This window comes from Amblyomma maculatum, chromosome 3 (genome assembly GCF_055883805.1).
Source record: "Amblyomma maculatum isolate TAMU_Amacu chromosome 3, ASM5588380v1, whole genome shotgun sequence".
NCBI classification, from domain to species: domain Eukaryota; kingdom Metazoa; phylum Arthropoda; class Arachnida; order Ixodida; family Ixodidae; genus Amblyomma; species Amblyomma maculatum.
Window position 1 is genome coordinate 6,257,355 of NC_139346.1, and position 15,583 is coordinate 6,272,937.

Sequence of the window (15,583 nt, forward strand, 5' to 3'; positions counted from 1 at the left end):
GTTGTCGCAGCTTTGCTCCCCCACCTTCCCGACGCCTCTCTCGTAACCTTTCTCAAAAAAAAAAAAAAAAAGAGGAAGCATACTTCCTACAACGTCTACAGTGCTCAGACTTCGCCTATTTTTCCTGTCACCGTTAGGTTCTGGGTTTAGGCGTGTTGTGCGTGTTTGAGTGCTCGATATGCCAACCGTGTACGTCGCGATCGATTGCAGCACGGCTTCTCCGAGTGAAAGTAACGTTCGCTTTCACAAGTTTTGGCACACCGATTGGGTTCATGTGTTCGTACTACTTTCTACTGGAAGTCCTAAATGAACCTCGGCGTCATTCGAAGCTCGGCATGGACCGGAAACGAAGAAAGCTCACCTCAAACGATGCGTCGTACCGACGCAAAACCGCTGGCCCAGTGCATTGGCAAAAAAAAGTGTAGGTCGCGTGATAAAGGCAGTAAACATAGTTGCGATTTGTAGCCTTACAGATATGCTTATTTGAGAACTACTCGACTCGCAGAAGCCACCAGTTCTATTTGATTGTTTCCTGCCAGATTGCCCTCATAGCAGTAATATGCGCATTTTGGATTTTTTTTTTATTTTGAGCGATACCGTGAGGCCAGCACAACAGGTGCCCCTACCAGCATATCGTACCACCCAGAACAGGCCCCTTGGTTCCACTTCGATCACGTTCTTTCCACAGCACTCATCTAGCCCCATAGAACCTGATGAAGACTCCAAAGAGGAGGATCATGTTGAGCAGAGCTCAGAATCCTTCACATCATTTAAAAGACATATCTAGGGTAAAAATTGTTCACCTCAAAAGCTCATACGCCCCATGTCCTTGCATTACGATGGTGTGATTACCAGATCAACCATCCAGGAGAAATGCACTCACACAAGTGTTATTGATTGGAAAGGCGGATAGATTGGCTTAAAAGTTTAATATCTGACCTGCTACAGAAAGAGAAGAACAAAGAGGGTCATGACTTGATTAAAATATATACAGGAATAGTAACTTGCACCACAGTCACGAGTCAAGTCCTGTGTCATGCAAGAAGCAGCAGAAAGCCTGCACAGCCTGTAGAGCTTTCCATTTCTGGCCAACCGGCCAATAAGTCCTCTGAGAGAGGCCTGTTGCCAAAACACTTCAAAGAAGTAACTCGAGTTATTGTTTTGCACGCATATACTGGGACACACCACTAGTACACGCTCCAGAGTCTCCGTAATGTCACATGTGGAACATTCTGGGCAGTCCGCCTGTCCAATTAAGTATAAATATTTGTGTGTGAAACCACATTTAGATGGTCTATGGAGAAAGCATGCATAATGGCATATAATTGGCAAGTGGGTATGGATCCACTAAAGCACTACCTTGTGGCCTTGAGGACAAGTAGATATAAGGAACTCAGTGATGTGTAGTGCCAAAGAGTGGTAAGGGTGTGGTGTTGAAAACTTCCAAAAATTTGTAATGCAGGCTTTGAAACTGTGAATTCACACCACTTCTAAAGTGGTTTCCCACAGATGTGGAAAGCCTCTTACCAAGGGGCCACAAGCTCAGCAGAGGTTTGTGGAGAATTATGCCCTTAAAAAAAAGATGAGTCATGTTCTGAGCGGCATCACCACAATTGTAGGCGACGCTTGCGGTGATACAGATCTGTGTATACATGGATAGAGTTGTAATATTCTCACCAGATGTATGTCAGATTAAGTTGCTTGAATCTACTAATTGATATCTTGGATTTCTCCAGTATCCCGAGAACATGCAAATGCACCAAAGGTTGAGTCATTACACACAGAGGTTGGGTGGGGTGGTATGGGAAGTCGTAGCGTGATAGCATTTGTAATTAATGGCAGCGGAGTGTACGTGAAAAACTGCTGTTCAGCTGCTCATCATCAGTGGGTGGCAATGGTGTTGTGCAAGTAGTCGTAAATACACACAAAGTGGTTCGTGTGACAATTATGTAGATATTGGGCAGGCACGTGACATTCTGAAGTAACAGCACAAAACGTGGATGGGAGCACAAGACGAGAAGACGACACAATGTCTCATCGTCTTCTCGTCTTGTGCTCCCGTCCACATTTTGCGCTGTTACCTCAGGATGGAAAACCAACAAGCCCAACCTGCTATTCTGGCTAACATGCCATTGTTTGAGGTGCATTGTGGCAGCCAAGGTTTATCCCAAGCACCTGCACTTCTATGTACATGTTAAAGAGTACTGGGAGTGGTGCTCATATGGGTGTGTACCATTTTCCTGGCTCGGGCAATCAGATTGCAGGCGGGCTAGCACACACAGCCCAAAGCACATGTAGTAGAAGTTTGGACTGTCGAACCGCGAAGTCTTCAGTTCAATTCCTTCCCTTATATTTTTCAATTTGTATGAGTATCATACAGTCTGTGCTTGTATGGTTAAATTGCGAGGGTGTACATATCACCTGCGCTCCTGACCAACCTCACTCTGCATAAGTATTCACCAAGCAGTTTTCGTTCCATCAAAAGGCTTTCACAATATTCAGCGACACAAGCAGCTACTCAGACAGCATCAGTGTAGCATTCTTGGAGCTTCGCAAATCTGTGGATACATTGTTTACTAGCAAAACATGCACGGTATGTAGATATGTGTACTAGGACGCATAAGATGCCGTGACAATGTGGACTGCCCTTACGTCTACAGCTGCCCTTTAATCCTGTTACATTCTAGCCTGCAGTGAATTCAGCAGCAAGGTTTCACAATTAAATCATCCCAACTTTATATTTCTAGACTTGACCCCAGCACCGACAAAGTTCATTGTATTACCAGCATTTTGGTGGCATATTCAACCAGCAGGCCAATTAACTCAACGTCATGCGGGTTCTAGTGCAGATGTTTTCATGCAAACTACGGGTATCATCAACGAAGGAGGCTTTACTATACATACCTTTTCAGCACGCTGTTTTATGACTGGTTAAAGTCTGGTACATTTCAAAGTATAAGGCACATATTATTGTATGCATGTCTACAGATTGCAGATTATGCTGGCTTGCTTCTGAATGAGACTGCAAAATGCTGAAAATAGTGGCCACCTTTCAAAGCAGCTTTTGCAGAAAACGGTTTGATTTTTCTATTCCCCATGAGCCACTATTTTTCGAGGCCGTGTAAAGGTGAACGCGGCAACTAGAAAATCTAGGTTTGTCAGTGCCACAAGGACCACCACTTTGTAGTACATTTGGGCATTATCTAATGTTACCAAATGAGTGTTAGAGACATGTTGCTTTCAAAATAATTTATTGGTTAGCCGCAGGTTCATCAGCACATACAAAATTTTTAGGCTAGAAGGAAGTTGACCTAGAGCAAGACATCTTTTATTCACGCTTCTTTGCTGTCTTCCTCTCTCCTAAATATACAAATGTGTATATACAGCTTCACAATCATGATGTGTTGAGGTCAGTGCTAAATAAAAAAAAAATGCATCCAACAAAGGTATAGTTAGAGACTGAGTACACAAAATTCATTCTAAGTGAGCCTATATATGTCTTGTAGATTCCAATGGAAGGCAAGTATAGCAGGGGGCAGCAGAAACTCAGGCAGGCAGATAAAAAGTTTGCGGGGATCAGATGGATGCAGCTGACAGAGGATCGGGTTATTTGGATAGATATGGGAGAGACATCTATACAAGCAGGTATATACACAACTGCACAATTATGATGCATTTGCGGTCAGTGCTAAAAAAAATTCCACCCATCAACGGTATAGGTGGGGAGTGAGCACACAAAATTCATTCTAAGTGAGCCTATATATGTCTTGTAGATTCCAATGGAAGGCAAGTATAGCAGGGGGCAGCAGAAACTCAGGCAGGCAGATAAAAAGTTTGCGGGGATCAGATGGATGCAGCTGACAGAGGATCGGGTTATTTGGATAGATATGGGAGAGACATCTATACAAGCAGGTATATACACAACTGCACAATTATGATGCATTTGCGGTCAGTGCTAAAAAAAATTCCACCCATCAACGGTATAGGTGGGGAGTGAGCACACAAAATTCATTCTAAGTGAGCCTATATATGTCTTGTAGATTCCAATGGAAGGCAAGTATAGCAGGGGGCAGCAGAAACTCAGGCAGGCAGATAAAAAGTTTGCGGGGATCAGATGGATGCAGCTGACAGAGGATCGGGTTATTTGGATAGATATGGGAGAGACATCTATACAAGCAGGTATATACACAACTGCACAATTATGATGCATTTGCGGTCAGTGCTAAAAAAAATTCCACCCATCAACGGTATAGGTGGGGAGTGAGCACACAAAATTCATTCTAAGTGAGCCTATATATGTCTTGTAGATTCCAGGGGAAGGCAAGCGTAGCAGGGGGCGGCAGAAATTCGGGCAGACAGATGAGATTAGGAAGTCTGCGGGGATCATATGGATGCAGCTGATGTATCTGCGGTCAGTTCCAAAAGAAGAAAAATTCTACCCATCAAAGGTAAAGGAAGGGAGTGAGTACACAAAATTCATTCTAAGTGAGCCTATATATGTCTTTTAGATTCCAAGGGAAGGCAAGTTTAGCAGGGGGCGGCAGAAACTCGGGCAAGCAGATGAAATTAGGAAGTTTGCGAGAATCATGCACCTGGCACAGGATCGGGTTATTCGGATGGATATGGGAGAAGCATTTGCCCAGCAGTGGGTGCAGTCAGGCTAGTGATATCAACAAGACTAACAACTGGATGAGTTGGTACTGATTCATCTTAAAACCAGCCAGAAGACGAAACACGTGAGAGGAGCACAAGACAAAGTTTGACTAACAACTGAAATGTTACTGAAGGAAAGAGGCAAAAGAAGATTCGCACAGAAATGCACGTGCACGAAAAACCCCCAAAGCAGTGAAAGCGTGGAAAGCAGAAAGGGTCTAAAAAATCAAAATCTAAAAAAAAAGCAAATTCCTTATGGTCAAGAACCACTTGTTACAAAAGGGAAGCCACAGACCCAAGTCCAAAGGCACACTATACTGCAAAGGCTAAGGACGTGTGTGTGGCTAAGAAATCGGTCAACAGTCTTTTGGGGCCTTTTTTACATGTGCATCTCTGTGCAAGTCTTCTTTTGCCTATATCCTTTAGTAAAATTTCAGTTATTAGTCCAGCTGTCCTGCAATTCTCTCTTCTCATATTTTCCGGCTTGTTTCAGAATGAATAAGGTGATGACTCTACAAACCTTGCACAAACTGGAAACCAGTGTAACTGTCAGATGGAAACCTTTCCCTTATTTGGCTTGCATTACAAATAGGGAGGACTTTACTGTGATGTCTGCCGAGGCATCCCCAAAGCCAGTGCGCAAGCTGGCTGTAGCAGATGTAGTGGTGCCTCCTGTTGACAAGAGAAAAAGCAATATTCACTTTTCAGCATAGCAAAATGAAAATATGATTTAGGTCTTTTACAAATTTGAAAGTTATTCATGCATCTGTACAATTAATTCCCATCTAACAGAAGCTGTACAGTGTAACTTTCACTGTCAATTTATTCTCCCTGGAAGTATGGCAAACTTTGAATTCTGCTGCAGGTGATTGAGAGAGAATGAGACCCACCCAATATTAGAACTCCAGTGCAATCACAATTTTCTACTGCAGCAAAATAATGCCTGAAGGCAATGCAGCTTTTGACTGAAAAAACCTGGTAGTCGTCTTACACCCTCTATACTAGCGTTGTGGCCGATGTCAATGTCCACGCTGATATCATCCGCATAGCACGAAGATGTTAAGTATGCGACTTATGCATTAAGCAGCTCTGTGCATGGAGTCATTCTATTCGAAGGAGCCATAAACTACAAGTGCACTTCTGTCAACAGCTCTCCGTTGTTTTCCCACAACACGGCACGTGCCAAACTTTCTGCAAGTGCCGCAAAACTACTCTACAACTTCATTTGCTAACTGTAAAATTTCCAACACTTACTCAAACTGTGGAAGTTTCGGTGTACTGGCCTTTGGGAGAACGTCTTTCTTTTTTTTTTTTTTTTTCTGGTTGTTACATTTCAGCACATGTAAAATGTCAGTGTCAAAGCATTTTGGAGAGGTTTACTGTGTGCAGGTGTTGATGATGGTATCAGTGAAGTCAATTTTTTTAATTATATTTGCACACTATACAACACTCACCTAATGCAAGTGGGTAAAAAAAAAACTAGCAAATAAAACTTTGAGTGCTGGTATGGTGATTGTTCTGGCAGCAAGTGGGGACAGGCTATAACAAGAGTTGTCGGGCTAGTTAGTGATCGTCTGCAGAAGCCAGTCCTGCTCTGTGTGTTTTTCTTTTCTGTGTTGTTTTTTAGTGCATTTTCCCACAGCTTCCGCAGGAGACAGGCTACTAGCACAGAGTCCTCCGAAATGAGATTGCTTTTGTACTTATTTACTGCATTTCTTGTGGCATTCCTTATGTATTTATGTTTTGAAGTGCTGCACTTGCTGAAGGTCATAACTGGCTAATAAAACAAGCAAATTTGTCCGGACAGCGTCCCCCCCCCCCCCCCCTCGTTACTTCACATCAATGTGCATGCCCTTTCCATTTAGCAAGTTCACACTATCAGATGATGCGTGTTTTCTCATTTACTCGTGCATGGAATTAAGCAAACCAGTAATTTGCATGGTGAAACGTCATGCTCATGCGCTTCTACGAAAACAAGAAAAATATGAAAACCAGCGATGTGTTCGCGCTAACGTGGCGCAATATCAACACTGTAGACAGTGTAGATGATCGCAGGTAAGTAACGTTAAAGGGGAAGCTTTATTTTATTAACACTGCCTTCCGCAATAGATTTCATTACAGCATTTCTTGCTCGAGAAAATGAAAAACAGGTGCCGCTTGTTCAAGTTATGTCGCCTTTCGCTCAAGGTTCTTACCTTGTGTTCTCGACTAGCAGTCCATGATCAAGAAGCATTTGGAGTAAATGCGGATGATCTGTAACACCCAGACGGCTGCTTCAGCTACGTAGTCGCCGCCGGGATCTCGCCAGATGCTCTCAAGAGCAGTCGGCATCGGCACGCACCGCCCGCAGCTGCACCTGTTCGAAAGCTTCGGTTAGCGATTGCGCACTCTCGCAACGGTCAAACGTAGGCTAGGCTGCAAGACTCGGACATACATACCAATGCGTAGTTCCGAAACGGCTGGGATCGGGAGGCTGACGGTCGGGGCTTCTGCAAGCCGGAGTTGTGCCGCGGTTACCGCGGCCTCTCGACACAAGTGTTACTGTACCGGTCGCTCGCAGGGTCCATCTTCGCCGACCTGGCACCCGAAAAGTTGCGTCGGCGTAAGGCTCAAAGCCCACGATGTAACCATGTTTTAACAGTAGCGACTATATTCTAGTTCACTATAGCAGCACAGCGACGCTGGAACCCAGGAAGGAACCTAGGCGTCGGCCATATTAAAAAACCCTGTGTGAGCGTAGAGTAGGGCACAATTAGAACCTCTAAAATACACCGAGCTTGGTCAACTTTGGCTCAGCAGGCTCCGGCAACGGGAGCTTCTCATTGGCTTAGCGCTATGACGTACTCTGTTGAGTTGAGGAGGACGCGCGCTAGGAAACCGAAATTCTGTTTTTGTCGCTATTAAATCAACGCGGGCGATGAAACGAATCGAGGTATATTATATGATGCAGGACAAGGATTCCATTTAACTAAGCCGTGCAAAATTTCCGGAAAACGTTTCACGACCCCTTTAAGTCTTATGCGAGGCATCTGGCCATGAACTAGGATGGCTAGCGCGATTCCTGTCGTGGAATGTGGCGCACAGTTGTAGACACAGTTATAATAGCGGTACGTAGGTCACGTCGCTCGCAAAGAGCCATCTGAGCATATGCCCTGAAAACCCTATTAAACTGTCCTACAAGTCCATTGGCTTAAGGGTCATACACTGAGGAGTAGCAGTTACGTATACCCCGAGGATGAAAATTGTGGTCCGTGATCCGACACTATTCCTTCAGGGTAATCCTCGTGAACAAATGTGCCTAGAAGCAATTCTTGAACTGTGGCAGTTGTGAAAGAAGTCTCCGGCCATTTACTGTAACAGTCAATGAGTGTTATTGCAGCGACAGTTACTAGGAGCTTGGTCGAAACGCCCCACGATGTCAATAGCAGGCTTATCCCAAAGCTTGCCTGGCAAAGCAACAGGTTGCAGAGGAACAGTAGAGACCTGAACAATAGCAGCACTGCTGGAAGAATCATCTTCGACTTTCTGCACTTCACTAGAACGATCAGACGACTTGCAGACAGATTCCAAATAGCCCACTTCGCCGCACCGACGACACTTTCGTTTGCAAGCTTGCCATGTGGAGTCGTTCGCCAAGTGGGCAGGAGTGGGCATGATAGACGGCCAGCAGTCCACGCCGAGGTCCTGGTTTAAGCTAACATCCTCGTCGCCAAAATATGTAGTATCTTACACGAGACAGAAACGCAGCAATTGACTGTTCTTCTCGCTGCGCGCGTGCAGCACTTCGCCTTTACCGCACAACTCACAACACAAAATAGCTCATGCGTACCAATAGCAATAATTAACACCGCCGCAACAAAATTAACACCTTTAAAGCTATGACGAGCAAATATCACACAGATGAAACGCTACTCGGCTGAACACTCGCAGAGCGCCATTTTAAACGGAAGCGCGCATCCACTGACGTCATCATGCGCGGGTCACGTGAGTGTGACGTATTTTCGTGCGTGGCAGGAGGAGAAACGTGTGTGGTGTTGGCTGCTGCCACGGGCGTGTCTCCAGCCTCGGCATGGCCTCGGCCTATATGTTATGCATATGAGATGATGAAAGGAATTTTAATTAGCACCTGGCTTACAGCGATGATTTATAACAGGTTGCTGTGAACAGAGAATAATGGTGCCGCCACAGAATATCGCTGGATGATTCGTTTCAAAGCGTAGGATTTCTTTTCTCTTTCATGACCACTTTGTCAAAAAAAAAAAAAAAAAAAATGTAACAGCCTGAAGCTGTTCCTCACTTTACCAGTTGGCAAATTTCCTAACGCTAAGCAGATATCAAGCTAAAATGAGCATTCCTGGTTACGAGTGGATACCGAATAGCGCAGTGTAATATAATCATTATTATTGGCTAAAGGAGAGTTACCATGGAGTTACTGCATGCGGCGTGGTTGGAAAGATGCGAGAACCCGTACGTGCGCACGATGCCTGGCCACTCTGCTATCAGTCTGCTGCTGACAGTTGAGTTGGCTGTGTAAAAAACCGGGCTCTGCAGGGCTCAGAAAAATACCCGTCCCGTACAAATAAATGTGCCGTAACGATTTACAGTGCGCGATAGCTCGTCCCTCATGAGCTGTAGCAGACGCCAGCGAAATAAGAGCTCTTTCACCCTAGTGCAACGGCGAAAACCCGAATAATGTCGAATGAAACGCCTTCTATCATGGGTAGAGGTCCACATACGTCGGCATAGGGAAACAATCACTACTTTTACTGAATAGGCGCACAAAAGCATCGGTACTATGTCGCACTATTGCAAGAAAGCATTGAAAAGTCGACTAGTAGATGTTGCAGTGGCGCCATCTGGCGGTGTCAATGAAAATCGGCGTGCCCGAGCGTCGTCGTTCGCGCCACTAGAAGGTATTCTAGTTCACTATAATCATGGCGGACAACACAAGCGATCAGCACATGGACGTTGGTTCCGCTGACCCGTTCAAGTGTCTGCTCGGGGGAATCACTGAGGACCAATGGGAAGCTTACAAGGCTCTTAGGAAACATGTAAGCCAAATATAAAAACAGCTGTAGTGTGGTAATCTTCATCGTTATAGCCATTGACATGCGTCCCGTGCTGGTGCTGTCGAGAACGAAGAGGTTGGTCGTTGTCTTTGTGATTCGGCACGCCTGACGCTCCGCTGCGAATTCATCCCGAGCAGCTGAATCCATGTGCGTCGACTGAATAAACACACCCCTACAATTGGTGGAGGTGCGGGTAATTTCAGAGTTTTCACTGAGGCAGTCTCAGCAGAGCTGCCTTCTGCCGTATGCAGCGTCGAAACTTAGCGCAAACGCTTTTTCTTTTTTCTTTTTTTTTGCTCTAAAACGAACGAGACAGATGCGAGTCTCCTGCAGATTTAAGTTTCGGTTGTTCAATGTCGTAATAAAACGGCAGTTTGGAACACGGCACTAGGAAGAGGGTGGCAGTTTGGCCCTATTGGTAACGTATGTCAGAGGTACAGAAGAGGGACATGAAAAGACAACGCTTGTGGGTGTCTTTTTCACGTCCCTGCGCTATTTTCGTTTGAAAAGACAGCGATCAGCGCCTTTTGCGTGTCTTTTTCCTCTGCGCTATTTTGTAAATACACGCTCTCCGCAGCAGTAGTATTTGTTCTGTGATCACTGTTGTGTTTGAGAGAAGTGAGGACCGCCCCGTTTTCGGAAATTATTTAGGCGAAAGCCCCCCCATGCACGGCGCGAGAACAAAGTGGCAGACTTGGTATCGAAGTTGCGACCTTTCTTTGTGCCGCATTGTGTCAAAGCGTGTTTTTCGATTCTTGCAAACGGGCATCCTGCCACAGCCCCTCCAAAGATTATCGCAAGTTCCACGTACGGTGTCGCCACCACGCGGCTACTTCAGGAATCGCCCGAAGGGTGGTAGCGGTGGAGGACGCCCTGCTTGCAGAGGCGCCTCCCGACCAACATCTATGTGTACGCCCTCACTCGGCTCAAAAACACCAGTCTGCAGGTTGCGTGTATGATAGCCAGGGTCACTACCAACGACAGGGGTATACCCGAACAAGACACCCTGCGCCTGGTTCAAGCATTCATCATTAATAGAATTGTGTATTCGACATCGTATCTGCACCTCAAAACGGGAGACTATAAGCAAATCGACTTCATTATACGAAACGCAGTTAAAAAGGCGCTGGGCCTGCCCCAAAGCACTTCCACAGAACGTCTTTTGCAATTAGGGGTGCACAATACAGCCGAAGAACTCCTTGCCGCCCAACGCGCCACCCAGATAAATCGACTAGCAGCAACCCGCACGGGCCAGACCGTTCTTATGGACCTTAACCTGACTAGCCTGCAAGGTCTCGTACAAAAACAGGCTATACCGCCCGGGTGGTCAGACTTGTTCATAGCCAATCCCCTACCCCGCAATATGCATCCTCTGTTCCACCAAGGGCGCCTTCCAAATACATCCAGGAAAAGTATGGGATGGACACTGAATCCTACTACGTAGATGCAGCAAAGTCAGAAGTGGGGTACACGGTAGCGGTTGTGATTCACCAACAACAACTGGTTGATGCCCTCACCATCTGCGATGACAATATAGAAATGGCGGAGGAGGTGGCCATTGCTTTAGCCGCCACGCATACCACCTGCGCCTATATAATAACAGACTCTATGGCTGCCTACCGCAACTACATCAAAGGGCGAATATGTTCCCAGGCTGCCAGAATATTGAAAAATTATGGACACCCCGAACAAGACAAATGCCTCGTCTGGACACCGGAACATCAAGGCGTGAAAGGGAACGAGTGCGCCCATGCCGCTGCCCGAGCTCTCCTCCCCCGGGACTCGACCCCTCCATCCTCCACACCGCCCTATCCCGGCCCTCTGACGACGTATGCGGAGAGGTTACAGCACTGCAGACTCTCTCGCAGAAAATATCCACCCCCAGCCAAGGGGCTCTCCAAAGCGGAGGAAGTTAGATGGCGACGCCTACAGACAGGTACATATAAAACACTAGCCCGTTTAAACACAATACACCCCGGGTTTTGCGACCCCAAATGCAAATGTTGCGGGGAAAAGGCAGGCCTGCACCACATGGTGTGGACCTGCCCACACAATCCTCCAGATGATCCGAATGCAGTGCCAACAATTAAGGGGTGGGAGGCTGCCCTATCCAGCTCTGGACTAGAGGCCCAACGGGCCCTCGTGACACGTGCGCGGGTAGCAGCGGCAGCCGCTGGAGTCCCGGACTAGGGACCCCACCTACACATCCCCCTCCCTTAAATATACTTAATAAAGTTTTTCACTCACTCACTCACTGTTTAGCCGTTTGTCGCATCGCGTACTGCTTTTCGCGTGCTGTTCTGTTTCGAGTGTTTTTTTTTTTTTGTTGTTTTGTTTTTTTTCATAACCAGAACTTATCGCAACGTCCACGCATGCGTATAACACACACAATAAGGAAATTCAGTTGCCGAGTTAAGTTATTTGTCTGTCGCGCAACATTCAACTGTGCGACCAAAAACGACATTAACTTGCATACATAATTTTCCTATTGGTCGTAAGCTCGAGAAAGAGTCTTCGTGTCGGCATGTCGGTTATAGGTATCATGAACATCGTGAGAGGAACGGGCACGAAGAATAAAGCGCTAGCAACATGGCTAGAGCTGATTATCAGGGATAACATCGAAAAACTTTGAACCAAGGCTGTGAGTTTTTGGTACGCATTTTGGTCCAAATTATTAATTGTTAGCGCTTTACCATGGAGCAATGACCTTGACTGACGGAAACTGTTAACTACCATTGAGCGCAACATTTTTATCGGCAACCGCCGCTGCAAAGACCGTACATGTATTTGTAAGAAATCAAATTAGTATTTCCCGCGTGATGGCTTGTGTGACGCGTTTGCAGTCAGAAACCGCGCACGCACTAAATTTGGAGTATGTATACTGAATTTATGCGACGTGGGGCAACATCCGAAGCCAGTAGTATCCTTTGCCGTACCCAGGAAGTCTTGTCTTAAAGCCGGAATTACATCGATTATGAAGCGATCACTGCAATTTACTTAATTCAAAATCGATCAATGGTGCTTCAAACGAAATTAGCATGGGCTGAAATGCAAGCCATCATTCCAGCGTCTTTCATTTTGCTTGTCTAGGCAGCGAAATCGGGGGAAAAGCCACAGAATTTCTAAATATTCATCTTGCTATCGACACACGTTTGTCTACCGTTTTTCTCGCCGCGATTAGAGCCACCTGAGTCACAGCTGCCGCTCCATGCCCTTAGTAGTCGAATGCTTTGCATACCACACCGGCTACCCCTGCATCTTTTACTGCACTTGATATGCACACGTACTGAATGCTTGTACGGTGGTAACAACGGAGCCTACAATGAGAGCTTTCTCGACAATAGCACACACGTACATTTTTTAAAAAATTTAAGGCATCATCTGCCAGCGCAGCGCTGCCGGACCACCATTTTGGCAGCCATATTGGATATCCAGTGGCGCCCTTTATAGGTCGCGGAACTTGCGAATACGGCGTATAGACAAGCGTCAGCCCGTGATGTCAGTGGAGGTGCGGCGGCGCTGGCGACAGCAGTGACTCTCGTGGTGTAGGCAAAAGCTCGGGTCACCTGCATTGGATGCGCGGCACTTGCTGTGATTTCGGGCATAATTCCCAATATTCCTGCATGCTGTGGTGTGGCGGTTGCGCCACAAGGCACAAAAGGAAAATAGCACCTGTTTTCGCATGTTTCTTGCGGTCGGACAAGTATGAGAGCGATGGGCAGCAGTGTTGAGCAAAACAAGTAGACTTTTCGGCGACTGATTGCCTTCGCAGCTAACGTGCGTTGCACGTCTGCACTGAAATTTGATCAGTTTGTTTGCAACTCTTAATTGTCGTGACTGCTTTTCGGTCTCACGATGAATAGTGCAATAACAAATGCCTGCAGCTCGTGCACATTTTGTTGTATATATTATATCAAGTTAAGAAGCCGCACTGTGACTTACATTCACTTGTGCTCGTGCATATGTTCGGTCACAAAAGTTGCTGGGAAGGTAACTGCTGTTAGTTTGAGCGCTCACTCCAGCACGATATTGCCGAAACAGGTCTTGTGAAGTAGTTTTCTCTAATATCACTTTCGCGAGTTTCAACGAGTGACTCCTGGCCCTATAGAAAGCAAGTAAATATTGTCAGGATCCGGGCAAATTCACGCTGCGTCATTTCTCAACACTTTCTTTTTGAAGGTCATCAAGATTTTAACGAACGAATTAAATATTCACGTACAACGTAGCTCTGATTAAGCAGGATATATTTAAGTATGCTATATATATGGTACATATAATTTAATGTCTCAAAGTGTAATCGGCTATGAGGGGTGCAAAATAAGCAGATAAAATGACGAACTTTTGAATAAATAATTTCAGAGTATATTAAAAAAAAGCATAACAGATCGTGCAAATTGTGCTGCAAGCGATAGTGGAGAACGTTGCATTTTCGTTCGTGCACCTTTTCTAAAGACAAAAAAAAAGAAAATACAGAAATTAAAATGAGAACATTCTTACGGGCCTTCATGTATATATTAACCTGTCAATGACCTTGGCTACGTCTGTATGACGAAACAGACGTCAAACGTCTTTTTATCAAGCAGGATAAAACATATTGGCAGCGCACACTATAGGTGAGTATACTACAAAGAATTAAAAGATTGAGTTCTTATTCAGTGAAATTCTGACTTAAGTTGCCGGTACACGGAGCTAGAAATATGATTTCTAGTTCACGATGGTTTTCGGCAACATATTGTTTTTTAGTGTGGGTGCTTGGAGTATCAGAAAGCCCATTAAAAGTTAAGTCATATGAAAAACACCCTTCCAGTCATTCATTCGTCGTCATCCTTGCATGCGCTAGCAGTAGGCACGGGAGTTGAACAATGTTGGCTGTTAGTTTTTCATATACATTGCGCTTTCTAGTTTACATTTAACTCGGTCATTACAGTCACCCACCGTAGCCGCGCGCTGCTGAGGCCACGGAGAAGGAAGCCAATTCAGCGCTCTTCGCCAGGTAATTCCAGAAGTAATCGGCTGGTAAAGTGCCTAACTACTCTCCAGGCATAAACAAAACTATTTCTACGCACAGCGAAGCTTCCGCTTCAGAATATTCACCTGCGCGAACTGGTTTCGAAGGCAGCGTCGCTTGGCGCTGTGTAGGCACGCTGCGTTTTTGCTTACACCCCATGTCGCTGCCGATCGCAGCGCCACCTTTGTTTAGAAACATGACGCTTGTCTATAGGTTCATTTCACATGACGTCATTGCACGAGCGCCATCCGCCATTTTTTCAGTCACGTGAGCGACGCTGTCCAGTCGTCGCATACCAAAGTTGACGTGTGATGGAGTCGCACGACGGACAAAATCGTGAAGCACTATCGCGATCTGGCATTGCATGACTGTAGTGAGCTAGAATATTCTAGCATACTGTAGACGTGCCCTTAAGTCAGCGATTTCCACTGTTTTGCTTTCGTCTGCGAGCAGCGTTTTCGCAATTCGCCTCCGGATTCATGCACGAACGACACTTTCCTTTTGCTTTTACTTTTTGTAGCAGAGAGCATTCCAGCCACACCCTGGCGCCTAAGCATGTACAGCGTAACATGTATTCTACTAAAACGCAGGAGGAAAGCGGGCTTTGAGGGACTGACTAGTACATTCGCAAAGCAGGCATGAACAGGCGTTGCACTGTTCTGTATCCCGATCATCTTAGCCTGACGCTTGTAGTGCGCGCAGCGGTATGTCTGGTCAGCGCCTGGTCTGGTACCCACAGTCACAAGGAAAAGCTGGCAAGAGCTAATCAGTAACATGCAACGGCTTTAAAGTATTTCTAGCTTTTCTCTAGCGCTTTAGCATGCTTGCTGTTATGCTGCATACACGTACCGGG

The 15,583-nt window shown here is 45.9% G+C and overlaps 1 protein-coding gene and 1 long non-coding RNA gene across 5 annotated transcripts in view; one reads left to right on the forward strand and one right to left on the reverse strand.

Moving 5' to 3' along the window:
• Positions 1-3,234: 3,234 nt before the first annotated feature.
• LOC146194161 (uncharacterized) lies at positions 3,235-8,575 on the reverse strand. The gene is made up of 4 exons (XR_014705752.1): positions 7,092-8,575; positions 6,849-7,009; positions 5,174-5,325; positions 3,235-3,416 (listed from the first exon to the last, which is right to left on the reverse strand). It is a non-coding gene; the product is annotated as an uncharacterized LOC146194161 (long non-coding RNA).
• Positions 8,576-9,549: 974 nt separating this feature from the next.
• Positions 9,550-15,583, forward strand: part of LOC146194162 (general transcription factor 3C polypeptide 3) — a 219,124-nt gene continuing 213,090 nt past the window's right edge. For all 4 annotated transcript variants that reach the window (XM_084597272.1, XM_084597270.1, XM_084597268.1 and 1 more), the window contains exon 1: positions 9,550-9,704. In XM_084597272.1, the coding sequence (XP_084453398.1) occupies positions 9,588-9,704 (117 nt within the window). In that variant the 5' untranslated portion in view covers positions 9,550-9,587. The remainder of the gene's footprint in view (positions 9,705-15,583) is intronic.